The sequence below is a fragment of the Hibiscus syriacus genome, unplaced genomic scaffold (genome assembly GCF_006381635.1).
Source record: "Hibiscus syriacus cultivar Baekdansim isolate YM2019G1 unplaced genomic scaffold, ASM638163v2 tig00012523_pilon, whole genome shotgun sequence".
NCBI classification, from domain to species: Eukaryota; Viridiplantae; Streptophyta; class Magnoliopsida; order Malvales; family Malvaceae; genus Hibiscus; species Hibiscus syriacus.
In genome coordinates, this window is record NW_024062285.1 from 670,268 (window position 1) to 697,593 (window position 27,326).

General features: G+C 33.5%; 2 protein-coding genes and 1 pseudogene across 5 annotated transcripts; 1 reads left to right on the forward strand and 2 right to left on the reverse strand.

Annotated features, from left to right (window-relative positions):
* The first annotated feature begins 894 nt into the window (after positions 1–894).
* Positions 895–2,596, forward strand: LOC120205679 (annotated as a pseudogene).
* A 2,924-nt stretch (positions 2,597–5,520) lies between these two features.
* Positions 5,521–7,026, reverse strand: LOC120205526 (heavy metal-associated isoprenylated plant protein 39-like). 3 transcript variants are annotated; one of them, XM_039205377.1, is made up of 4 exons: positions 6,602–7,025; positions 6,338–6,413; positions 6,082–6,249; positions 5,521–5,994 (listed from the first exon to the last, which is right to left on the reverse strand). In XM_039205377.1, exons 1-4 carry the CDS (start codon positions 6,605–6,607, stop codon positions 5,828–5,830), a joined length of 417 nt encoding a protein of 138 aa, XP_039061308.1. In that variant the 5' UTR covers positions 6,608–7,025; the 3' UTR covers positions 5,521–5,827. The 3 variants fall into 3 exon arrangements, with proteins under 3 accessions (XP_039061308.1, XP_039061307.1, XP_039061306.1); XM_039205376.1 differs by having other exon boundaries at positions 5,521–6,012; XM_039205375.1 differs by having other exon boundaries at positions 5,521–6,249; positions 6,602–7,026.
* A 5,855-nt stretch (positions 7,027–12,881) lies between these two features.
* LOC120205612 lies at positions 12,882–18,658 on the reverse strand. Of its 2 annotated transcripts, XM_039205470.1 has the most exons (10): positions 18,577–18,654; positions 17,952–18,018; positions 17,742–17,840; positions 17,425–17,621; positions 17,073–17,260; positions 16,762–16,870; positions 16,350–16,645; positions 14,439–14,876; positions 14,117–14,198; positions 12,882–14,025 (listed from the first exon to the last, which is right to left on the reverse strand). In XM_039205470.1, exons 2-10 carry the CDS (start codon positions 18,014–18,016, stop codon positions 13,022–13,024), a joined length of 2,478 nt encoding a protein of 825 aa, XP_039061401.1. In that variant the 5' UTR covers positions 18,017–18,018; positions 18,577–18,654; the 3' UTR covers positions 12,882–13,021. The 2 variants fall into 2 exon arrangements, with proteins under 2 accessions (XP_039061401.1, XP_039061399.1); XM_039205468.1 differs by having other exon boundaries at positions 17,952–18,658.
* Positions 18,659–27,326: the final 8,668 nt, after the last annotated feature.

Below are 27,326 nucleotides of genomic sequence, written 5' to 3' on the forward strand. Positions count from 1 at the left end.
TGATAGGTAGATAATGGATATAAATATACTAGGTAGATATAAAGATAGGAGAAGAGATATTCACACCCATCCCACCCGTTTTCAATCCCTAGCGGAAGGTGCAGTGAAACCACAAGTAATTAGAGATAGTGCAATGATTCCTTCAAGTCAAACATTTATTTGATTTGGTTAAAGCTATTTGGGGGTAATACAGGCCAACAGCTTCAGTGAATTAATATAACACGTTGCTTTATTCGTATTTCAATGCTCCAATCCTTGGGAAACCTCTGACGAAGAATATCAAAACCGAACTCCAAATCAAAGATCACCAACGTACAAAATCAATCATTTTAGGGTCATGAAGCGAGTAAAGCGTGAGCGGATGAGTTTGTCATTTTAGGGTTTAGCGGATTTACTTGAAGCACAGATCTCATCGAACAAGCGAACCAGAACTCGCATCGTGCGATGGAAAAACGAGTGGATAAGGTTTTTTTTCCATTTTAAGGGATGACACAAAGGTGTAGTTCAGCTAAAAGCAGCAGTGAGTGGAAATAAGAAATAATACTCTTGGGTATTACCCATAGGTTTCGATTTCATATTTCATCCTGCTTCTGACATTTGTCTTCCGAGAATGTGCCATTAAAGAAAACGTCTTCTAGACAATTTTAAACACTCACTTATAGGCCCCAAGTGATGGAAAAACCATATCACTGTTAACGCGCAAGCCAGTAACAAGCAGCTTGAACCAAGAAACAAACCATTGAAAATTGGAGATTTCGTTTCTACATCGCCCTCCTTCCTATATAAATAAGGCTACAAGTCTCTCGATGTTTGCAACTCGCTCTAGTGTTTAATCATCTGCGAATTTTGCAAACTTATAATAGCAGCACGGTTGTAGTACTGTAGAAGAAAGAAATGGAGCTTAAAAGCAATACTCTTTTGTCTAAGATAGCCACTAACGACGGCCATGCAGAGAATTCACCTTATTTTGATGGCTGGAAAGCGTACGACAGCAACCCTTTTCACCCCACTCAGAACCCACATGGTGTCATTCAAATGGGACTTGCTGAAGATAAGGTGTATTTATAAATACTTTTATATATATATTAAAGCATCATGCACGAAGGTTACATCTTCCTAATTTTCATTTGTCAGCTTTGATTTGATCAAGAAGTGGATTCTGGAAAACCCTGGTGCTTCCATCTGCACTGCTCAAGGAGTTGATAAGTTCAACGATATTGCAATCTTTAAGGATTACTACGGCCTCAAAGAGTTCAGAGAGGTACCAAAATAACGCAATAATCACTTTTTTTTGCTGAATACTAGATACGAGTATACCTGTATACGTCCAACATAATATATAAGTGTAAAAACTTAGTAATGACGAACGTTATTTTCTTCAGGCTGTTGCAAAGTTTATGGGAAGGGTAGGAGGAAACAAGGTTACATTCGATGCGAACCGAATAGTAATGAGCGGCGGAGCCACCGCAGCTAACGAGACAGTCATGTTTTGCTTGGACGACCCAGGCGACGCTTTTCTTGTACCTTCTCCTTATTATGCAGGGTACGTACTTCCATTTAGGTGTACATTTTCTTTTGATTCTTGCTCAAAGGGATTTCTATTTAAAATTTGAACTTTAAACAATTATGCAGATTTGCCCGGGACCTAACGGGGCACACTGAGTTGGAAACAGTTCCAGTTGACTGCAAAAGCTCAAACGGTTTCCGTTTAACGAGAGAAGCCTGGAAGATGCCTACGAGAAAGCACAAACATGGAACATAAACGTCAAAGGAGTCATCATAGCCAACTCTTGGAACCCATTAGGCATAATCCTGGACCCAGACACGATAAGAAGCATGGTCAGCTTCGTTAACGAAAAGAACATCCACCTTGTCTGAGACGAAATCTACGCCGCAACGGTCTTCAGCTCTCCTAGATTCATTAGCATTGCCGAGGTTATCCAGGAGATGGATAATTGCAACCGTGATCTCATTCACATTGTTTACAGCTTGTCCAAGGACATGAGGATCCCGGGTTTTCGAGTTGGTATCGTGTATTTGTTCAAAGACGAAGTTATGCGTTGTGCTCGCAGGATGTCGAGTTTCGGGGTAGTCTCATCGCAGATGCAGTATTTGCTTGCTTCGATGCTTTCGGACGACGAGTTCGTGGGAAATTTCCTGAGGGAGAGCTCCGTGAGGATGGCCAAAGGCACCATGTGTTCACCAAGGGGCTGGAAAAAGTTGGGATTTCTTGCTTAGCAAGCAACGCCGGTTTGTTTTTCTGGATGGACATGCGACCGCTACTTAAAGAGCAATCTCTTCGGGGAGAGTTGGAGTTGTGGCGTGTGTTTATCAATGAAGTGAAACTCAATGTTTCTCCGGATTCATCGTTCCGATGCTCCGAACCAGGTTGGTTTCGAGTCTGCTTCGCAAATATGGACGACGAGACCATCGAGGTAGCCCTAGACAGGATTAGGGCGTTCGTGCTAGGTCGATATAACCAAGAACCGGACAAGTCGAAACATGGGCAAAAGAAACGACTTCGCCTCAGCTTCTCTTCTCTAGGTTATACGATGATAACATCATGTCTCCGCACATAGTCCGGGCGAGTACTTAACCAATACTTAAAGCAGCCTAAAACCTAAATCTTCTATCTTTTAATTCGACCCCATATTATTAAACCATTCGAACTAAGCTCCGTGATACTGATGTTTTCCTTTAAAATTTTGGATAAAGTACACAAATAGTCCCCTGACTATATAGTACGGCTTTATAGAAACCATTGACTATTAAAAGTTATAAAATGGTCCCTTGACTATAGGGAGTTTTTTTATTGAGTCCCTTAACTATTAAAAGTTACAAAATGATCACTCGACTATTTATTATATTTAAAACTCGTACTTTTCCATTAAAAAATTAATAGTCATTTGAGTTTGACGTTAGCATGCTGATTAAGATATGATAGTCTTTTGAGATTATGAGACCAATTTTTATCATATCTCAGTCAACAAGTTAACATACAGCTCATAATGTTATCAATTTTTAACAGAAAATGACGAGTTTGGAACATAATGAATAGTCAGGTGACCATTTTATAACTTTTAATACTCATGAGACTCAAAAAAGCAACTCCCTATAGTAGGAGGACTATTTTGTAACTTTTAATAATTGAGGAACTTGATAAAACAATATTCTATAGTTAATGGACCATTTATATACTATTCCCTAAAATTTTTTGACATTGAAGATTATGATGCATGTAATTATGCATTATTTTCGTTGCGACGAGTTCTCCCTAATCCAAAACCTAACTTAATTGAATAAATTTAAGAAACTTCATCCTAAAATTCAAATTTTATAACAAAAATTTATATTCTATTCAATCAAAATTCATCGAATACAAAAAAATCAACATCCCTGATCTTGATTAAATGATATCAAACTGCTTATCACTTGAACCAATCTCGATTGGTAATTGCCTTTATTTTCAATTCACAGAGTATAGATTAGGTGGAACATTTTCAGAACGAGACAAATATGTCGACAACATGATGAGATCATATGATAGGCCATGGCATTCCATGGCATTCCATGTCCATGCCGAGCATATAGACAACAACACTTGAGACAAACAAACATCGAATGGCATGGAACATGATGCGATCATACATCAGGTGCATCATCACAAATAGTAATATATACATGTATAGTCGCATTAATGACTCTCCAAGAAATCGTGAAGCTTTCAAGTAATCCAGAAGCCATTTATTCCATGGCTTACTGAAAGGATATATCCTTAGCCTACGAATCCATTCCAAAAAACTATATGTTATAAAACGAAACGATTTGAAATGAATATTGGACCGATCAGTTTTTTTTCAAACCCGAAAACCAATGAGTATAAAATTATGTTTTAGTTAATAATTTGGAGGACTTATTAATAATGTTTTGAGTAAAATATGTGTTTAGTACCTAAACTATCATTTTTAGTCTGTTTTAGTAGCTAAACTTTTGATTTTTTTTCAAAATCATACATAAAGTTGAATTTCTATTTCATTTTAGTGTCTTGCCTTTAAAAATTATAGTTTTTCATTTTAGTACACCGTTCAAGTTTAACATTATATTTTGAAAAAAAATTGAAAGTTTAAATACTAAAATAAACCAAAACTGATAGTTTAAGTACTAAATATACAATTTATGCTAATGTTTTGGGGGTTTATTTAGCGTAAATTTGACTAGGCTTTTGAAAAGTTACTTTTAAAAGTGTAGTGGAAAAGAGCTTTTAAAATGCAGTTTCAAATTTAATTGTTTGAGATTTTATTAAAAAATGAGTTTGAAGAGATAAAATGTTCATTATAGACATTATTTTGTAAATTAAAAATATAAAATTTAAATTATATTTACACTTATTAATACTATGATATATAACAAATATATTAACTTAAACTAGAATAAAAATATTTAAAAACATTTTAAGATAAATCATTAATAATATTTTTACAAATGAAATATTTTATTAAGAAAAAAATATATTATCAACATTTTTTAATACTTAGATAAAAAATTATTACGAAATAATATTTTAAATACTTTTTCTGACAACAAATATTACAAAAAATACATTAATCATTGCAAATTAAAATGAATTTTAATATATAAACCATAAATTTTATTTATTTTTAAGTAATTAAAATAAATTATTAATTAGTGAATTATTTTCTAAGAATGTTAATATTAAATTATTAAAATAAAATGTAAATGCATAATCGAATGAAATTCATACATTAGTAAAAGTAAAACTATAATTTGCTTCCAAACATAAAGTTAAAATTAAAAATATTATAAATCTTAGCTTTTGAGTTAATTTAAAACCACTATTTTCACCGTTATTTTTTTTTACTTATTTAATATTAATTTTATGATTAAAACGAATTATTTTAACTAAAAGTGTATTTAAAAAATCACACTAACCGGTACTCATTAGGAACAGAGCAGGGGCTAAACGTGAGGGTAATCATTGAAGTGGCGGTGCTGAAAATTTGACGACAAGTAATGCTTTGATTTTTCACATAACCAACATTGCTAGGGTTTTATCTTCAATTATGGGTCACATGGATTTTCAATTTTAATACTCGAAATCGTACAATTCCATGGCAAGGGTCTTCACGTGGGATATTGCCTTAAAACAGTTGTCTCTTGTTATTATTGTTCCTACTCCATTAAGTTATTTAAAAAATCCAATTAATTTATCTGAATCAGATTAAGGTGAGCTATTAAATGACAAATCAAGTGATGGAACTTATGAAGCTTTTAGATTCAAGAATAAATGTGACAATTGATGCATTCTTTCATGTTAATATATATATATATATATAAAAGTATGGGCTTACATTACTTGAAACTGCAGACCTTATGCTGTCCAGCTAACTATCAATGGCTGCTAAGCTCTGATAATAGAGACAGAGAGAGGGAGGGAAAAAGAAAAAAAGTAATGATTACTTGAAAGAACCGACCAACGGATAGGGACCATTCAGTTCTGAAGTAGGAGAATTGATTGATAGATCCACTAGTAAAAGACCCACAAAACAATAAATGAACATTGACATGTTACAACAGATTGTAATAAGAATTTCACAGTGGGCCGCCATTGCGCATGTGAAGCTATTGCTTTTGTCTTCTTTGTTTCAAAACAAGTTCCAAAAGTTCATTTATTCAAAACACATTACTAGTGCACGGTGAAAAAAAAAGGATCGAAAGAGCCATATCACTATCTATATACAAAGGAGTTGTATGTATATTCTCATTGATGACATTGAATTTCATCAATCGGAGAGAAAGCAGATCATTTTCAACAAATAACACAAGCATTTGGGTTCTCTTCCATGCTTTGAACGTAGTAATATGTGGTCATATGAGGATTGTATGCTCTGTAAGCCTTGACCATCTCCAAAACAGGGTCTGGTGGTGGTGGCTGTGGCTTCTTCTCTTCTTTCTTCCCTTCTTCTTCCTTCTTTTCTCCCCCTTCTTTCTTTTCTCCTCCTCCTTTCTGCTGCTCCTCTTTCTTTTCACCTTCGTCCTTCTTTGGCTCCTCTTTCTTTTCACCTTCTTCCTTCTTTGGCTCCTCTTTCTTCTCCGGTTCCTTTGCCGGACCCACCGATACTATGTCGGTTGGCCAGTACTTGCGCAGCTTGCTTACAACGTTCACGGGGTCGACTGTGCCGATCACCGTTAATTGCCTTGTTTTCATATCCATGGCAATGGAATCAATTCCTGCAGAGTTCAACCCAAATATGTTATGAAATTCAAGCGCAAGTGTTCGATACTCCGTAAAGATTAAAGCTTTCTCAAGATTATGTACCTGAAAGAGTTGAGACTGCCTTTAAAGCCTTCTGCTTGGCTTTGTCGTCGTGCAAATCGAGCTTCAACACAACCTTCTGCACATACAACACAACAGATCTGCTTCAGAGCCATCTATGCTTTTTTATATAAGCGCAAATCAAGTTATGAATATATATGAACACAAACACAAATCAAAAGTATATACAAAAGGATCAAAACCCAGAAAAGGAAAACAGATAATTCAGTCAAAAACAGAAAGAAAAACCCAAAATAGGAACCGGACCTTCATTTCCGTTTAGAATCTTCTTCAGTTTCTTTTTGAGGGAATTATAGAGAACCAAAAACCCAGAACAAAGATGATTCGAGAGAATGCGTGCAAAATGGTGGAGGGAGGGGATAAAAAGGCAGGGAAATGTGAAGAGAAGACGAATTGGGATAATGCTGGGCTTGAAACAGATTGAAAATTTGACAGCAAATGGGGGAAAACAAGAAAATCCAAAAAATAAAAGAGAAGGTGGACCAGAGGAAGGGAGGGAGAGCACTAATGGGGCTGATACGGAGGGAAGTGAAAACAAGTGGACATGAACGGGGGAGTTTATAAGAGCGAGGGAGAGGAAGAAAGATGATGAAATACGAAAGAAAAGCAGTAATACCGAGTATCGCTGTCTAGTCACCTCCACGCTATTGAAAGGTGCATCGTAACCACACCGTTGCCTCATTCTCCCCCGTCCCACATTTTACGAATATTACTGCTCAACATAAAATTCATAAAAAGGTAAAAGTATACAAATGGTCTCCGACTATAAGATATTGCTTTAATAAGTCTATCGATTATTAAAAGTTATAAAATAATCACCCAATTTTTCATTATGCTTTAAACTCGTCACTTTCGTTAAAAAATTGATAGTTTTCTATGTTGAACTTTGACATGATGATTGAGATATGATAGTCGTTTGAGATTTTATGATCAAATTTTATCATATCACAATTAACATATTAACGTTTAACTCGGAATACCATCATTTTTAACAGAAAATGATGGGTTATGAACATAATAAATAGTCTGGTGACCATTTTGTAACTTTTAATAGTTGATGGACTCAATAAAGCAGTACTCTATAGTCGAATGACTATTTGTAATTTTTAATAATCAAATGACTTAATAAAGTATTACCCTATGGTAGAGAACCATTTATTTATTAATGTTTAAGGTTAATTTTTACTTTTTTATATGATATAAAGCATATATAATATTGTTTGAACTTAAATTATTTAAAAATATTTATATTTAAATTCATTGATTGATTTTAATAGTAAACATTCTTTTTAAAGAATTCGAATTTAATTAATTGCGTGTGTAGTATGTAAGTCTATAACTAAACACATAAATTATAAGACAAAGTACACAAATGATCTCTTGACTATAGAGTATCATTTTATTGAGTCCTCCAACGATTAAAAGTTATAAAAGGGTCATCTAACTATAGGAAATTATTTTTTAAGTCTCATGACTAATAAAAGTTACAAAATGGTCACTTGACTATTCATTGTGTTCCAAAATCATCTTTTTTCGTTAAAATTTTGATGGTAGTTTGAGCAAGACGTTAACATTCTGACTGAGATATAATAGTCACTTGAGATTCTAGGATCATGTTATCATATCTTAGTTAGCAAATTAACGTACAACTCAAACTGCCATCAATTTCTTAACCAAAAGGAACGAGTTTGGAACACAATGAATAGTCGAGTGATCATTTTATAACTTTTAATAATCGGATAACTCAATAAAATAACACCTTATAGTCGGGACCATTTATGTATTTTACTCTAAATTATAATAGTTGTTCAAATACATCATAATTGTATAATTATATGCATGTGCACGTAATTTTATTAGGGGTGAACTATAAAAAAATAGTCCCCAAACTTTTAAGGTGCTTGCATTTTGGTCACCCAACTTTTGAAACTTGCAATACAATCATCAAACTTTTAGTTCGTTTTCATCTATGTCTTTGTCGTTACCTTCGTTCGATTTTTGCTATCGTGGTAGGTAACGCCTGTTAACCCACCACCACCTCCTCCTCCTCCTCTGAAAACCCTAGCCTCCAAAAAATCAATAACCCATTGAAAATCATAACCTCCACAGAATCAGCACTTGTTAGGACATCTCCTTCACGTGCAACACTGCTCCTTTCCCTTTCCCCTTCATCGTTACAAGGATGAAGCTGTGGCCTCGCTCGTAAGTCGTAAACAGTTAACAATAATCAGTGATTATGACGGCATACAACATAGAAACCTAAACTCGGAGTTCCAAAGTACAAAACAAAGTAATAAGCCGCAAGCTCCTAGAATTAATAAAGAACGGAAGCTAAAATATAAAATCATCTAAAGACCAGCTCAGAGAATCAAATCAAAATAAGATTTCTAGTACATTCTCTACAGGATTTAATAAAACGTAAGATAAAAATAAACTTACATCTAGTTGAACCGAACATCATCTTTTCTGTTGTTCTTTCACTCCACAGCTCGTCCTTCATCTCAAACAGAGAAGCAAACAAGAAAACTTCAATATGTAATACATCAATAAGCTAAACACAATCCATGCGAAATTTGAATCAACATTGTAAAAGTAGATTAAATGTGGTAAACATGAAGCGATGAGCCTAACTTCCGATCCATCTTTCAGCTGAATTTCAACCTATGTTTATCCTTTTTCCCTCCGAAGAATTTATTTAACACTACAAATAAACAATGAAATATATATATATATATATACAGTGAAGCAAAGAGAAACATGTATATTAGCAAGGTGTTCGATGCTTTAACGAATCGCGGGCGACTCCTTAGCTAAGATAAGCACTTCCAGAAACCTATTACATTACAAAAGGAAAAATGGAAACAGTGAAGCAGTGGGAGTGGGAGAGGATAGATAAATAAAAGAGAAATAGCTTTTGGAGAGAAAACGAAGGCTTTTGGGGGATCGATCTGAAGCGGGAGACTGGGAGAGAGAGATTTAGAGCCCCGAATTAGAAAGGGGGTGGTTGGGCGGGGAGAGCCCCGAATAGAGAGACGAAGGGGCGGGGGTTCGTAGGCTCGGGTGATTATCGTATCGTAGCGTTTTTCGGAATTTGCTCTATGGCGCGTGAATGTAACATATCGCGTATTTGACAGATAACTTCAAGAACTGAAGGCACGGAAAGTCGCCGATGTGGGCCTCTAGTTGGAGCGTGGTCCCTACCGGTCAAATTTCTACGTCCCAAGTTTCTGCAATTAAACGCAGCACATATTTCTTTTCTAATTATTACATTATCTCCATTAATAAATCATTTTCATAATAATTTTTATTTCCTCTCAGCTCCAAGGTTTTGTCTTAATTAATTCAGATCGACCTACGTCGTACACTTGATTTTTGGTGGGTGAGTCTCCCAGCATGAATTTTCTGCATACACAATGACTCGAACTAGTGATCTTACTTAAGCGATAGCAAATTGTTTACCACTTGAAATAATCCTTGTTGGCTCATAATAATTATTTTAATATTTAAAATGACTGATTTTTGCATTATTCATTCAATCTAAATTCAATTATTCAAGAAAAGTAAAAAAAAAACTTAAAAAAATATTAAAATTAATTTGAAAACTAAAACACATAATTAGTAATGATAATTTATAAAACTAAATAAATTTCAACCCTTACCTACTCTCCATGAAATAATTTGAGCTGTGGGTCAAATATTCAAATGGGTTTGGGTTTGGATTTGGGTTTGAGTTGAGGTGTTTTTAAGAATGATGCCGTAAATATTAAAAATCACGGTTATTTCAGTTGCAGTGTACTAATTTTTATGAATGTCTCATGAATTTTAGTATTATTACAAAAAATAAGTAAATAAAAGTATCATTTTGACGTATATATATATTTGTTATTTGCCTCGTTAATTTTAGGTTTAAAAGTTGCCTCTGTAGATTCAATTTATCATTTTTATCCATATCATATTTTTATATTAATTTGGTTTTTAAAATTGTTTAATTGTATTATTCTATATCATGTTCCTAATTTAAAACTCTAAATTATAAATCCTATGACATGTTTATGATTTAGAAGTTATGAAATTATTGTTTAGAATTCAAGGTTTTATAATTTAAAGTTTTAAATTAGAGAGATAAATTGATGTAAAATATGATATGGATGTAAGTGATAAATTAAGTATAATACATAGTAAAAAGTTACCTTTTTAATATTTAATTATGTTACCAAGAGAGTTGAAATGGTCTGACATGGAAGGGTAAGGCTGGGTGCACGTTAATTAACAGCATTTTTGAAGTTTGAACCATAAGAATTACCGAAAGTGAAATGTGGAGGACCCCGACGGCATTTAGTGGCTGGGTTCCCTTCTTCAGACATTCATTTCTGGTAAATCAAAGCTGCCATCTTCACTTTTCCTTTTTACATATTACAACCCACTTAGCAACTTTAAACAAAATGTTTTTTTATAAATTGGTACAGCAGCAGCCACGTGTATTCAGCATTTGACTAAACATTCTTAACAGAATTTAGCTTTAATTATTTTATTTCCAGCTCTAGAATTACTGTCAACTTGTCACGGTGAAATAAAGACTTCCATGATGAACTCGTTGAAAACTTTTACCACACATTTATTATTTGATCTTTATGGGTGGAGGACAGGACTAGGAGCAGTAGCTTTGATTTTGCAGAGTGCTTTGCATGGCGACAGTCGGTGATACACGTAAACGTATCTTTTCATTCTTTTGGTTGCTGTCGATCCATAACCCAAAAGCCTGAAAACGCAGGCTTGTTTACCGCCTACATCACCATTTTGAAAAACTAAGTATTTATTGAAATTTTCATTTTTTTCCGTGCACACAAAATATATATATATATATAGGTAAAAGGATAAGTTTTATATTTGAAATTGTTCAATTGTATCATTCTACACTTTATCTTTAACTTAAAAACCTAAAATATAAACCATAAACTCTAAATCATAATCTCATAACCTCTAAACCATAAACCTTGAACTCTAACTAAGAGTTTATAATTTAAAATTTTGAGTTAGATGTAGGGTATAAAATAATATAAACAAATAATTTTAAAAGTTAAATTGATGCGAATTAGGATAGAGTCAAAAATAATAAATTAAATATACTAACAAAAGTAACCTTTAATTTATGGGACATCGGAGGGGTTGATAGATAATTCTTATACATTGTCGACACTTGATTTCGGCATAAATATTGATATTTTAAAAACAATATATTTAGATGAAAAAACTAGAAAAGATTAGGTAGCCAGCCTATATAACAGATAACGTAAGCTTGGCCCATTGAGTTGAGAGGTGAGGTCCACAAGAGCTCAAAGGGTAGCTTCCACTTGTATCGTATGTGTGGTTTTTCAATCCTACTTTGCTAGAATTCTCCACAGCCATTTAAAAGGTCACAGGTATTCAAAGAAAGTGCAACCATTTCAAGTATAATCATTTGTAATTACAATAACCCAGAGTAACCCCAACCGAATTAAGAACATTGAACTCGTTCCAATTCAGAGGGCAGCAAATTTGAGCAAGAGAATTAATACATAGCCATGGAACGAAACTATTAATAAAAAAACCATTTATCTATACCCAAAACCCATGTCCAACTCCGGGTTGTGGCTGTCACCGTGATCATACATCCCTTGGCTATTGCCGGCCGCACTAAAAGGGCTCATCTGCTTCGAGTTCGATCTGAGCTGCATCTCAATAAGCCTTTGCAATGCCTCTGGATGTTGGCTCCCGCTGCCGCCATCATGACCTGCAGTACCAAAACAAAATGCATATTATTGGCAAATAAAATGTAAAGCATGAATACATGATCATTTCAGTAAAAGTAACTTCACCTGATATTATATTAATATTCCAATCCTCTTTTCATTTTTAAGCTAAAAAGTGGGGTTGAATAAATGTTCTGGCACGGGCATGATTATAGTTTCTATATTAACTAAAGCCAACGAAAGTCCATGGGAATTTCCCAGAATGGAATGGGTGGACATGTCTTAGAAAGTTAAAATTCACAGGAAGGAGAACGAAACAAGATAAATACTAATTACTTTACCTGGAGGCATTCCAAGACCAGCAAAGTTGGGTTGGGGCTGCCTTTGGCCATGTCCAAACGGAAACCCATGCATTGGATTCACTTCCTGTATGTCCATATGAGGAGACAGTGGCGCACCCCTGGGAAATCCTCGTTGCAAGTGGGGTGGAGGAAAGTTTCCAGGAATAGGCATTTGTTGTAACATAGGATGATGCATTGGAGGATCAAATCCAGTTGGTCCACTGCTAGGGTGATGGAAAGGGGGGCGGAGCGCGCTTGCAGGAAATTGATAATTTGGGGCAGCATCACGATGAAGGACGCCTTCTGAAGCCATGAATTTCATCTGAGGATTGATGCTAGAAGGATGAGAATCTAATGAATGAATCAAAGGACCCCCTTGGTTCAATTGAGGATGAAGCTGTGAGGAAGATGGCTGGACATTTTGGTTATGAAATAGAATGTCTGGCTCCCTCATATCGTAGAGACCAGGAAGAAAAGGTGGACCTTCTTGCCATCCTACAACAGCTCTTCCATCGCAGAAGACACCCTTTAAAGCTGCTAGTTTCTCAGCAACATCAAGTGGTGTCTCTTGGGAATGGAATTTCCCTGCTTTAACATTACCAGCCATGAAGTTTATGGAGTTGCCCAGGACTACTGACGCCAATCAAAATGTCCTCTTCAGGAAGCTGAATTTCTGCGGATCTATTAAGATCACCGCCTCTAGGCCCTAATTCAGATCGTAGATGTGATGATCCCACAACAGACTGACCATCATCATATCCTAAGAAATGCTCCTCAATGCCATCAGATTTAATCTGTTCTCTCTGAGAAAATGATAATATATTTGTTTCAAAAGTTGTCATGTTTGACCCAATGTGAACTGTGGAAGGAAGAATGCTATCATTTGTAACATGAAGAGGAAGGCCGTTGGATTCCAGAACATCAACTCTTGCAGACTCCGCTGAGCCCCTGTGAATGGAAGCTGGAGCTCCAGCTGATTGTAGTTCCTTCATGAAAGCACTTCCAAAAAGTGCTTCAAGTGTTAGAGGCTTCCCTGAACTGGAAGCATTTTCTGCATTCACCTCTATAGAGTCATGAGGTGCAGAGTGAACACTCGTTTCAATATTTTGTACTGTTTTGGAAGCTTTGATGATGTCTAGACTAGTAGATGATTTTACACTTTTCATACTTGTTTTATTCTGTAACAACGAAAGAAGATGCTGGGATGCATGATCATCGACATCAACTTCTTGCTTCTCAGTTTGAGCATCAATAATTTTCCGGCCTTCAACTGCAGGAGGCAACACTGGATCATTTTCAATACTTCCTGACAGTATCGACTTTTCAAGATCCTCGCATGTGAGGACAGCAGGAACTGCAGTTGGTTTATTAAAATCGTGAGTATAGCATGATTGCTCAGAGTTTTCAATCCCATGAGACATCAAATTTGATACAACGTGCCCATCTGCAAGTCCAGGGATTTGGAATGGAAAGTTCGGCGTTACATGCGCAGTAGCTACCACATCAGAAACATGGGAAACACCTTTTTCACCACTCTGAATTAATGAGAGCAAGTCTTTTGGCCTTCCAGTTGAGAGATCATCTATTGGTTTTTTATTCTCTGCAACAACAATTTTAAAAGATGAATTGTACTACTTGAGACCTACGGAGGTTCACTTAAGCTAGATAACCTGTAATAAATGCCAACAAACCTTCCTCGAGAAACAAATGGGCAAACTTAGAAGAATGGGAAGTGTCAGGGGCTAATAGATCATCAGGTTTACTGTCATTAGGCTGAAGAAAGAACAAGATTATATTAAACACTGTCAAATATTTCCAAAAAACTGGAAGCAAAATGATAAAAATAACTTACATAAAGAAACCACACATAAATAGGATGTGTATTGTTCATTGAACGGCCTACTTTTAATTATAATAATGGAGTGAGAAATGGTCAATTAACAAGTCATTCAACATAGGTGTCTTCCATATACATGTGCTTGAATGCAATTTTATATAAAATCAAAATAATACCTCAGTGAAATTACTGGAGCCACCAACCTTTGGTGTAAGAGCACTGCAAAAAAGTTTGTCTAGAATAGAAGTTGAACGGCCATCCTGGTTGGTTTTAGTCAAAAGTTTATCCACTAGCAAGTTCTTGGAATCAGTTTCTGTAACTATAGTGTTCACTGGTACTTCAAAAGCTTCAGAGATACTAGAAATCTTGTATAACTGAGAATCCACACTTAATCTCTCATTGGATTTATCTAAAGCTGATAAGAAATTCAAAGCCTTCCCGCTCTTATTATCAGCTAAAAGGTGGATGCCTGTACTTTCAAGCTGCTGCTCATTCAAAGTTCCCACCGCATGTTGTTTAGAATGTTTTCTCAAAAGATCACCATCAGAAGTCCCATTCAACATAAGGATGCCTTTCGCATCTGTAAGGCTGCCCTCAGTTTCAGAACTCCCAGCCTAGAAAAGCATTACAGAAGAAATTCCCAGAACGTGAGTGACAGATATGAGACCCAATATCAGTTGGTATATTTGAAACCTGATTTGAAACAAGTTTTATCCTAATAACATCAACTTTTGAGTTAAAAGATATATGTAAAGTACAACTACTGAGTGGAAACCACATGCAAGTAGTGACCAGGGCTTACGATACCACATGTTTAAGCAATCTAAACAGGAATAATAATAACACTTCACTTTGAAGCAGTGTACAATGAACCCTTTGTAAAATCAAGAGTTCCTAATAATTGAATTTAAAATAGATATCATCTTCACTAATGTCTCATTTATGCATTTGTACTATTGGTTGAAATATATAGACATCTGCGAAGTATAAAAATCTAGATGCAGGAGCGAGTCAAATTCAAATGAATCAACAGAAAAATATAAGTCTTCCCAATATGTTCCATAGAATTTCAGTTATTTAACAATTATGCCTATTTTGTGCATTGATCTTAAGTGATAAACTTCTTCTATTCCGACCAAAATAACGGAAGATATAAAAATTCCCTTCCATTACTTTAAGGGTGCATTTGGTTCATGAATGTAAGAATACCAGTAGGAATAAAATATTATCAGGGAATAGGATTACTGAGAATGTTGTATTTTGTGTTTGGTTGGTTTAGCAGAAATGTAAGATTATCGTGTTTGGTTAGAGGAATAAAATATTATTGGAATGTACATTTGACCAAATTGTCCTTAATATATTTTTTTTTAACAAGTTGAAAAATATTTATATATTTTCTTTAAAAAATTTATATTCATAAAATTTATATAATTTTTTTTACAAAATTGAAAATATAAAAAGATTTAATGAAAGTGTAAAATTTTACTTTTAACCCCTGAACTTCATATAAAATTTTAATTATAGATTTTTTTTGTAAATCTAAAATAATTTAAGTATAAATTTGTAATTTAACTTTCGTAGAATTTTTATCACTCAATGACAAAAGAATGATATTTTTGAACAAAAAAATTAAGGGTATTTTAATCCAAAACGCCGGTAATCCAACAATACCTACGGGAAGGGAGTAATGACATTCCCGGTAATATACCCCAAAAAAACCACTATTGGTAATAAAATATTACCGGGAATGAGATTCCCGGCCAATCAAACGGGAGAATGTGGATTCCATTCCCATGGGAATCCCACATTCCCCAAACCAAACAGCCCCTAAGGATTCTCAACTCATCCAGTTATCATAACTGGAGAGGCAACATAGTTTAAATTGTAAGGTTGCTATAAGAAAGAAACTACAAGTAGCCAGGACGTGAAGATTAAACAGAAGTAACAATCCAAGATCATGTAATGGCAAAAAGGAAAAACTAGTGAACTGATGATTGAAATTCTAATCAAAGCACATAGTACATACCAAAAGGTATAAGAGCCATTATAAAGGTGTTTTAAACTCTGAACACAAAGGTAACTTTTACCTGCGAAGAATGGGAGTGCTTTGAAGTTTTGTTTCCCAAATTCCGTTCCAAAATTGAGCCTGCAAACCCAGGCGGTACAAGTGGTCTGGATGCAGGAGCTTGTGAGGGACGAGAAGATTTGTCCAAATCAATATTTGATGCTGGCATAGGTTCTTCTAATTCCTTGCTTGTATTTGGAAGTCCTTTATCGTCTTTGGAGTCCACTAGTAATTCGGAAATATCAAAGTCACCTTTAAGCCTTTCTGGATTAATCTTCTTCTCCTGTAATGCTTCCTTCCTCCATGACTCAAAGGAAGCTAAGAGGAAAGCCGTCACACTTTAGGTATTGACAATGAAATCAAAATAGAGGAAGAAACTATAACAAACAAAATCAACAACAATCAGCAGGATATCTTCTAGACAGAGAACCTACCTCTCCTCTTTCTTTCCTCTTCCACTCTATCTTCATTAGTGCACTCAGTGGAACCAAAAGTCTCATCATTAAACGAGTCGTTAGTTTCCCTCCTTGAATGGGGTGCAGCCTGTAAAAATATCAGCATCCGTAATTTTTTTTTAAACAGTATTCTGACTGCTACTCCATCATTTTACAATTGCTTGTAAATATAAATTTAGCAGAATACCTAAGACAGAATTCTACGCTAAATAGAAATTATAGAATATAGCTGCCATCATGGTACTGCTCCAAATTATGTCAGCAAAGAAAATACTAACAAAGAATAGTACCTTATAAGGGCGGGGTGGATGATACGGTTCAGTAGTCTTATTTAGATGGTACTGATCATTAGCTCGTAACTTCGGAGCTGATGCTCCAGCTCGATATCCAGATGGTCGAGGAAAAGAACCACTTCCTAGAAGCCCATCACGCTCAGGACCTTGCCACCGGGATTGATTACCAATGCGTCTTCCAGCATCTATAAATCAATAGAGTCATTCAATTTGCAAGATAATACAATTTGTCAGTTGCTATATGCAACGCATGCATGAAGTGGATTACCAATTCCATTAAGAGAAAGCAGAGTGCACATAGCAATCCATATAGGCAGAAAACACAAATCAAAATATTCATAAACATTACCCGTTTCCCGATCAGGTTGGGAATCATTATCTCTATCACTCCTTCCAACATGGCGAGTGTCCCACCGTTCATGAATTCCCCGAGAATAGTTACATGAATCCCCTCTTGTAGGGGGCGAGGTACCATATTCATTACGCCTATAACCAGACAAGGTTCCTGGAATTCTTTGCCGATCTTGTGATGTATCCTCAAACTCACTGCTCCAAACATATGATAAAGCAATTAATACCAAAGAAAGATCTGATGTTCACTTCCTCTTCATAATTTTTTTCTAATTTTTATAAATACCATACATCATGATAAAAAAGAAATATCACCTCAAAATTGATTGATCAAATCCAGAGGGTAACTTCTTGCAAGCATCCAGTTCACTCAATGATAACAAAAATTCTCTGGTATACGAAATTATCGATGTCCTGAATTATTAAAATGCAAATTTGATATCAGCAATCAGCATCACTCACCCAAAAACATAAGCAAAACATTTAAATAAAACAAAATTATTCAATCCTGAGAAAGTGAATTACTTTTGAGATTCCTTACTAAACTCCACAGGCTGGTCTAATGAATGTCGATCATTTTCTAAGCTCATTTCTGCAAAAATATTAAATATGAATATCGACCAAATACTTTCAATCTAGCTGCTCCCAACGAAATTCGTTAATCAAGAACTCAAAATTCTGAAAAATGCTAAGAGATTCTCATGTCGTATCACCATCAAAGTCCCCAATGCTCTCTAATCATTGCATCACCGTAGTTAATCAACCCCCAACAGAAAGCTAATTCAAAACTCCCCCAGCTAACATAAATGAAGATAAAGATTATGCAAGGCTATCCATTCTTTGATTCAAGTAAATCTACCATAAAGACCAAACAGAAACAAAATATTACAATATTAAGTACCCCAAAATATTATCTCCCGGAATTTGCCTAAACGAAACACGATCTCTCTTTGGCGATGGGACCGAACAGATATTTACACAAAATTTAGCATCTCCCGAATTCAAATCATTCCAAATATTGAATCAACAAAAGTAACTAATTAATATAGAAATCAGAGAATTTCTAGGGCTCTGTGCTAAGCTGGGGAACTTGAGGGGAAACCTAGGGTTTTGTTTTTAACATAGGAAAATAAAATTGAAATCGAACTACCTGGATTGAAGGATGTATGTGGGGTAGAGAGAATAGGGAGACAACGTTAGGGTTTCCAATCAATAACTCTTCCCCTGGCCTTTTTCTTTTTCTTTCAATTTATGGGAGTATATGGTTTATTTTCTTTTTCATTTTATGAAAATTGCATAGTTAACTTATGCTCCAAATATATTTTAAATCGAATTGGTTGCAACCGCTAGATAAATTAATTGAATATTTTTTAATTTTACTTTTATAAGTTTAAATTTTTGGGTAAAGCACGTAAAATGGTCATTCGACTATAGAGTGTTGTTTTGTTAAATCTCTCGACTATTAAAAGTTACAAAATAATCATTCAATTGTTCATCAAGTTCCAAACTCGTAGTTTTTCATTGGAAATTGACAATATTCTGGGTTGAACGTTAACTTATTGATTATGATATGATAAAATTTGATCTCAAAATCTCAAATGATTATCATATTACAGTCGTCATTAGGGGTGTAAAACGAACCAAGTCGAGCTCGAGTATTGCTGAGCTCAACTCGAACTCGAAAACTTTAAACGTAGGCTCGACTCGACCCGAAAACTCGCGAGCTAAAAATTATGAAGCTTAGCTCGAACTCGAAATATATTATTGAAACTCGACTCGAACTCGAAAAGGCCCGAACTCAAAAAAAAATTAGGAGCTCGATTGAAGCTCGATTTTGAGCTTGATTCAAACTCGAACTCGATTCAAGCTAGAACTCAAACTCGAATTTGAACCTACAAAAGTCTTATATTACATTTAAAATATATAAATAATTTTCCCTTTAATAAACCATCACCAATACATTATAATATGAATGTATGAACTATAAAAAATCTAAAATAATAAAAATACAATTACAAGAAATTTAGGATAATTAATATAAGCTTTGAAGTAGTTTTTATAATAATTATTAGTATTATTATTACTCATGTTTATTATATTAACATATGGTGCAAATCCACCAGGAGGAAGCCCGAGGCAGTGTGCCACCCACGTGAACCCACCGAAGAAGACCCATGCTAGTCGGTCATCCACCAAAACCAATGTTGTCGTCGCCCATGCTGGCCATGCTCGAATCCATGCCCTGCAGACACACAAAACAAGGGACAGAGCACCAAGCACAATAAGAAGACAGAGAGAAAAATATCAAGGATATAGTCTCGATCATCATCAGAGAAGGGGGGAGATGTCAGTCATAAAAAAACCAGAGAGGAATCAACAACAGGAGGTACCCATCAACCATTAGCCATCAACGAAAAAAAGGCAGAAACAGAAAACAAAAACGAGATAAAAACCATAGAACTCGAAAAGGCTATTAACCATCAACAGTAGTGAAAAAACCCATTTGGAGCAAAAATCCTCAGCAACCATAAAACAGAAACCAAAAGCAAGAAGCTTACCCTAAAATTTCAAATGTATTAAAAGATTACAAAATATGACAACACATCTAAATTTATAAAAGGATGACAAATATGACAACATATCCAAATTTATACAAGTTGATACATGATGTCTTTGACCTTACTAATGTTCTCCCTAACTAAATGTGATGGAAACATTTTGGGATATAGAACTGCAATTGTGCTAATTAGTACATGAAGCCAAATATCAGCCTGCAATATATAAATTAACAATCAACCTTTGTGCAACATCAATAAAACATCAATTTGTCTTATTCTCTAGGAAGAACAAGTGCACTTCAACAATGTTTGAACCAAACATTAGAAAGCAAAGGAAGTTTTTAATTGCCAGCTTTTCCGTTTAAAGTTTTAAGTAATGAAATAAGAGGAGCAATAGGTTCAGCCTACAATTGATCCACTTACACGTTCTGATATATGATTATTCTGCAACAACTTTTTAACTACAAAGGTCACAAGTGGGAATATTGGGAGAGTAAGACTGCAATGTGAACTGGAAAACAGAGATAACGTGTTAAATGATGCTTGAGCCCAAATAACCAAAATGAAAACAGTAATCCTAAAAGACAAGCCTCGCCCTCATGTATTCTTAGGAAAATCTAAAATTAGGATTAGAAGCATTACCAACACATAAAAAGAGGTCAATCTATCAATGATCTCGAACTAAACTAAAATCCAGATCTGATCAACCATCCATACTGCAACATTTATCAACAACACGATAACAAGCCTTTAATCCGAGAATCATAAATTCATAACATACCAGCAAGAGAGCTAAAATTTAAAAACAAACCTTCATTAGGTTTTCAATAATAAGCCGGTTGTTTACAGCAACAAGCACCACAACACATAGGTTAAACATGCCTGCATGACTCTGCCATCACGTATAAAGAGCCTCTGCCATTATTTGTTTTTTTTTTTACAAAAACAACAACGAGAGATAAGAGAAGAAAACAATGTATAAATAGCTTATTTCCTCTGTGTTCAAATCAAGCAATATTAATACAAGTATTTTTTAAGGTTTTATTCTATTCCCAGCAATCATCTTATCATTTTTTTCCTTTTGATTCGAAATATAGAAATAGATGAGAAATTAATTTCGTTTTACCTAGCCTTGTTTCGGGTCTTCATCGGGGTCGGGAAGTCGAGCCTTGTTGTTGGGAGTAAAGATCGTTCGTCTGGGATTGTTGGCCAGTGTAAGGAAACCGAGAGTAGGGGTTAATATCATATGAGCCTTAGGAACATTCGGCTGGTGGTGTCGTGTTCCATAGCTTTAGATCGGGGTAAATAAAAAGAATGGGTTAGAATAGAACCAAGTGCTTAGTAGTGTATGGGTTAGGATTAGTGACTTACCAGTTGAGTCTCGTGGTGGTCGGAGTTGGATTTGGCCACCCGCGTGTGGTGGTTGATATAGAAAGCTTTCGAGCTTTCTCGGTCGCCGAGAGAGATAAGGATAGTAGGGAAATAAAGTGGTTTATTTGGGAAGTTCGAAACCTAAAGGGTAGAAGTTTTCGATCTGGTTTACCCTATTGTATTAGGGTCTTCGCCGGAGAAGAAGAGGACCATAATGTTGAGAGTGGCATCGTGCGTGCGTGAGAGGGAGAGATGGGATTGAGAGAGCTGCCAATAGAGGCTGTTGGAGAATAAAAGGGTTGTGCGAATGTGTTTGGTATTTTGTGTGCGTGAGTTTAGTTTAGGTTTAGTTAAATTTAGGTTTCATATTAATTTTTTGGTAAATTAAGTTATAGTCCCCCAAACTTGAGCACCATTTTGTAAATCCCTAATTTAATTCTTGATTTGTATGTTGAATTTTACGTTTATTTAAATTTAGTCATTAGTTTAATATATATGCATGTTTAATTTTTAGTTTGGTATGTATATTTAAATTTTTGTATTTCAATCACATTTGTTTAAATTTTCTTATTTGTTTTAAATGTTCAGGTGTCATTTATGTTATTTTCCATATTATTTTAGCTTAAACCAAATAGGATCAATTGCATATAAGACCCTATAGTTTATGCACATTTTGTATTTAAGTCATTTGTTTAATTCCAATTTTGTAAGTTTAATTTTGCATTTACGTGAATTTAATCATCATTCTAAAGTTAGTATATTTAGCTTAAATTAGTCCTCACATTTAGGTTTCTCTTAATTTAGTCCCTGTTTAGGATTGTTTTCTTTAATTAGTTGTGTATATTTATTTTGCATGTTGATATGTTTATGTATAAGTATGCGAATGATTTATTTAGGAGTCACATAACATCATTTTGCATAATTTGTATGGTATCTTCATGTGCATAACTTAACCCCTATTACATAATTGAATTTAGGGTTTAGGGTTTAAGATTTATGGTTTTAGGATTTATGGTTTAGGGTTCATTACAAAGACATTAATTAATCGACTTGGTACCGTATGAGGTAAGTACAATATAGTATCTTGATATTAAATGCTCAAACCCTTGATATTTATGATATTTGAACCCGAAACCTCAAAATATAACAACAATTTAAAAAAATAGTTATTAAAAATATTATCATTAGAAATATATTAAATATTTGTCATTAGATAAATAATTTTTTATTAATTTAAAATAAATATAAGAATATTTATTCAAAAATAAATTTTAACCATTTTCAATTTTTTTTATTTTTGGCTGTTTTTCTTATTTTTTATTTTATTTTTCTACGTTGTCAAGTACTTGTGCAGTAAAAGTTAAAAAGGAAAGAAAAAAATCAACCAAACATGTATAATTTAACATGTGCTTAATTAAATGGGCTTTTATTTGTCTTTTAGTAATATACAATGTAACAATTGGACTTGGGTTTGTTAATTAAAAAAATTAAAATTTGAGGGTAGTTGTATTATAAAATTTTTAATATATTTTTAAAATTTATAATAATCAATAGTATATTTTTAATAATATAATTTTAAAAAACCTAAAATTATAATATAACATTTTTTTCGAGCTGCTCACGAGCTTTTCGAGTATAATATCGAGTAGCTCGTTTCGGCTTGTTAAGAACTCGAGTTGAGCTCGAGCTCGAGTCGAGTCCATTCGATCCGAGTATTTATCGAGCCTTGATTGAGTCGATCTCGAGTAGCTCGCAATCTGTCTCGTCTCATTTACAGCCCTAGTCGTCATGTTAACGTCCAACTTAGACAATCACTACTTTTTTAATGGAAAAGGAAGAGTCTGGAACATTATGAATAATTGAGTGATCATTTTGTAACTTTTAATAGTCGAGTGACTCAACAATGCAACACTTCATAGTCGAATGATCATTTTGTAAAATTTAATAGTAAAAGGACTTAATAAAATAATATTTTATAGTCAATGATCATTTGCGTTTTTTACCCTAATTTTTATAATAATCTACTCATATGATCACATTCTAATGAATAAATTACATTTAAAAAACTTTCTTGACGTAGATATCAATTTTTTTTACAATTAGTTATAGTAAACAATAATATTGATTAGAAATGTCATTTTACATTTATTTATACAAATAATTTATTTGTAACTTGTGCAATATATGAATTAATTGTGTGTATAATTAAAAACACTGTTTTTATTTGATGCAACTTAATGCTTATAAATATAACGAATAAATGTAAAAAAGTATTAGAGGTCTGTGTTGTTTTGAAGAAAAAAAATCAACCTGACTATCATATTATTTCTTCTATCAATGTGGTCCTTCAACTCATAAAATAAACTTAAAATGATCATTTAATCAACATTTTTTCATCTTTGATTGTTACGAAGCTGATGTGACAATTTACCGTACTGACGTGACAGTTTAGGGTGACAAGTTAACGAGGTGGATGACATAACAGATTGGTTAAATTGGTAACTCAAACATGACAAATGCATTGCTACGTCAGCAATGTGAACTGACATGACAGTATTGTAATGTCAACGACAAAAAACGTTAGTCAAAGAACCACAATGAATTTATTTTCTAAGTGAAGGGCCACATTAAAATAAAATAATAAGATGATTACATTAGTTTTCCCCCCTCCAAAAGTACAAAGCCTCTTATACCTTTAATGAATAAACGTCGGGAAGTAGTATGAATGTAATAATTAGAAGAATAAATTACACATTTAGTATTTATATTATCAGTTTTGATTTATTTTAATACATAAACTTTCAATTTTTTAAACTATACCTAAAGTTTAGTTTTTGTTTCACTTTAGTACCACCTATTCAAAGTTTAACGTTAAGTTTTGAAGAAAAAAATTAAGTCTATGTACTAAAATAGGCCAAAACTGATAGTTTATGTATTAAATGCGTTAAGTTTTTAACGCATGTACTAAAATGAAACAAAAATTAAATGTTAAGTATGATTTTAGAAAAATTAAAAGTTTAGGTACTAAAACGGATCAAATATGATAGTTAGATACTAAATGCATAGTTTATCCTAGTTAAAATCATATGTATAAACCCACGGGGATCTAAAATGTAATTTAACTAATTTTTAAAAAATAATGTACCCTACCGAAGTGCATCGTCACTTTCACGTGGACAGATTTTCTCAATGAGAAAAAATTAAGTCTATGTACTAAAATAGGCCAAAACTGATAGTTTATGTATTAAATGCGTTAAGTTTTTAACGCATGTACTAAAATGAAACAAAAATTAAATGTTAAGTATGATTTTAGAAAAATTAAAAGTTTAGGTACTAAAACGGATCAAATATGATAGTTTAGATACTAAATGCATAGTTTATCCTAGTTAAAATCATATGTATAAACCCACGGGGATCTAAAATGTAATTTAACTAATTTTAAAAAATAATGTACCCTACCGAAGTGCATCGTCACTTTCACGTGGACAGATTTCTCAATGAATGATTGTTAGTAATTACAAGAAGTATTAATTAGTTAACATACAAAACTCGATAAAAATATTCCGTATAATTAACGTTGCTCTTTATAATTGTTATTTGACTTAGACTTTTTTTCATTAATGTGGGTAAGAATAAGATAATATTTACTTAAATATAATTTTTATTTATTTGATATTTAATACTCATACCTTAACGTTTTTGGCATTTATATTCAAAACTTAAAAAAATTATTTACCACCAAAATCTTTTGATTCATGCTAGTCACAAATTTATATCACCAAATATTTTTTATTCAGATAATAATATTTTCAAAAGTATTAGATGAGAATGCATTATTGATATAACAAAATTCAAAAAAAATATAAAAATACAATATAATAAAATATCTATAAACTAATAATATTGGGATCACACAATTTTATTAATTTAAATATTTTTCTCGAGTTAACATACTTTTATTATATTTCATAAATAAAACATATACATTGTATTAACTAATTGAATAATGTTTATGTACAATGCGACTAATTAAATATAATGCATACCCATAAACAATAAAATTCATTATATTACGTAGTACTAGTTAAAACTTAATACAAATTCATGTATGGTAAGAAAACCTATTTACTATGACAACGAGTGTTGATACAGGTGGTTGAGATTCAGAAATTTGAGCTTGTAATGTAAAGTTTGAATCCTATCACTCTCATTCTTGGTGAGTAATCTGTAAATTCCTATGTAAATCTCAATTGGGTATTAAGTATGTCATGACTCTAGACGGGAGGAGCCACCCCTGACCTAAACTTTAGTCTATTAAAAAAAAACCCCAATCACTATATAAAACAACATCAAACATTACTAACTAATCAATACAAATCAAAACTAACAAACAATAGCATCCCAACTAAAAAGTGTCCAAAAATCAACAGTAAAAACATATTTTTATTAAGTTATCTAGTTATATTTAGAATTATTAATTTACACTATTGAAAAGACCACAATTTTATATAACAATCTTCCAGAAAATTATAATCTTATTAATTTATCAAAAATATTAATCTAGACCTCGTGTCCAAGTCAGAATAGAAAAATATATTATTTTAGATAAATTATTAATTTATAAAAAATCTAGTGTATTTTGTTAGAGACTCATCTAGTGAATAACACTAGACAACCCACTATCAAACCCTAAAACCACTAACACCTTAGTTGAATGATAAAACCATGAAAGGGACTATGTGAATGATTGGTGCAATAATGCACAAAAGCTTCAAAAAACAATACTCTTAATTCCCCCTCCAACTGTCTTTCGATAAACAAAAGTAATACACTCTTTTCAAACCATTTTAACAAATGTAATGACTTGTCTTTGTCTGTCTTAACTCCCCTCTCAGAATATTAGCATGATTAAATTGAACCAACTGAAAAAAAAAATTAATAAGTTATCGTGTTTAATAATTTATTAATTTTGTATTAAAATATATAATTAAACTACTACATATTCTCCTTAACTAGGAATTATACACAATATTATTTTATAACTTAGAACTATTATTTAAATATTTTTTAAGAAATTTTAACCAACTAATGAAACGATTAATTATATATGTCGAAAATTTAATCGTTATATATAAACGTTGTGTAAGTCTAAGACCGAAAGTGGAGCCGCCTAAGGATGACAAACGGGCGGGTCGGGTGTGGATACCTCCTCTCCCATCCCCATACTCACCTAAAATTTTTCAATCCACCACCCGCCCACCACTTATGATGGGTACAAATTTTCAAATCCACACCCGCACACGCGGGTACATTCTCAAAACCATCTCGACACCCACTATCCACTAGCGACGTACCCGTCTAGACCCGCCTGAAAACAAACTTAAGTTATATATAAGCAACAAACATAAAAAACATATCTATTAAGAAACATAATAAAATAATCCAAGGATTATCTGAGTTAAATGTTAATATAGATCTTAAAGTACATAAAACACCATAATAAAAGACATAATTAAAGTTTAGAAACTTAAATGACAAATACATAATGTTTTTGTTCTTTGACACAACATTTTAAAATTTCAAGCAATACTTGTGATATCTAATACTCTAGTATTACAATCATCATTCTCTATTTCCTCCAATTGAGAGCGTTCCAATTTAAATTCACTACTACCTACATATATAATAGAAAATGGGCGGGCGGATACGGGACGGGTAATGTCTCAAACCCATTACCTACCTACTACCCGCGACGGGTATCACTTTCTAAATCCACACCCGCCCACTACCCGCTAAAATTATACCCATCCCCACCCCAATTGAAATAGATACATTGCGAAATCTACAAAACTATACTCGTTTGCCATCGTAGAGCCGCCACGTGCGGGTCCTACTCAAGGTGGCTTACTTTATAACCCACGACAATATCTGATGTGGCACGTCCATACTCAAACTGATTCGCATGGTTGCA

Bases quoted from the DNA above. Each gene is read 5' to 3' on its own strand.
- LOC120205526 (XM_039205375.1), bottom strand. The intron at 6,250-6,337 runs GTACATAATCTT...TGAACTCTGCAG, and splicing joins GGCAGTCTCAACTCTTTCAG to GAATTGATTCCATTGCCATG.
- LOC120205612 (XM_039205468.1), bottom strand. From the start codon at position 18,016: ATGAGCTTAGAAAATGATCGACATTCATTAGACCAGCCTGTGGAGTTT. The intron at 17,841-17,951 runs GTAATTCACTTT...TTAATAATTCAG, and splicing joins TTTAGTAAGGAATCTCAAAA to GACATCGATAATTTCGTATA. The intron at 17,622-17,741 runs GTGATATTTCTT...TGTTTGGAGCAG, and splicing joins TTTGATCAATCAATTTTGAG to TGAGTTTGAGGATACATCAC.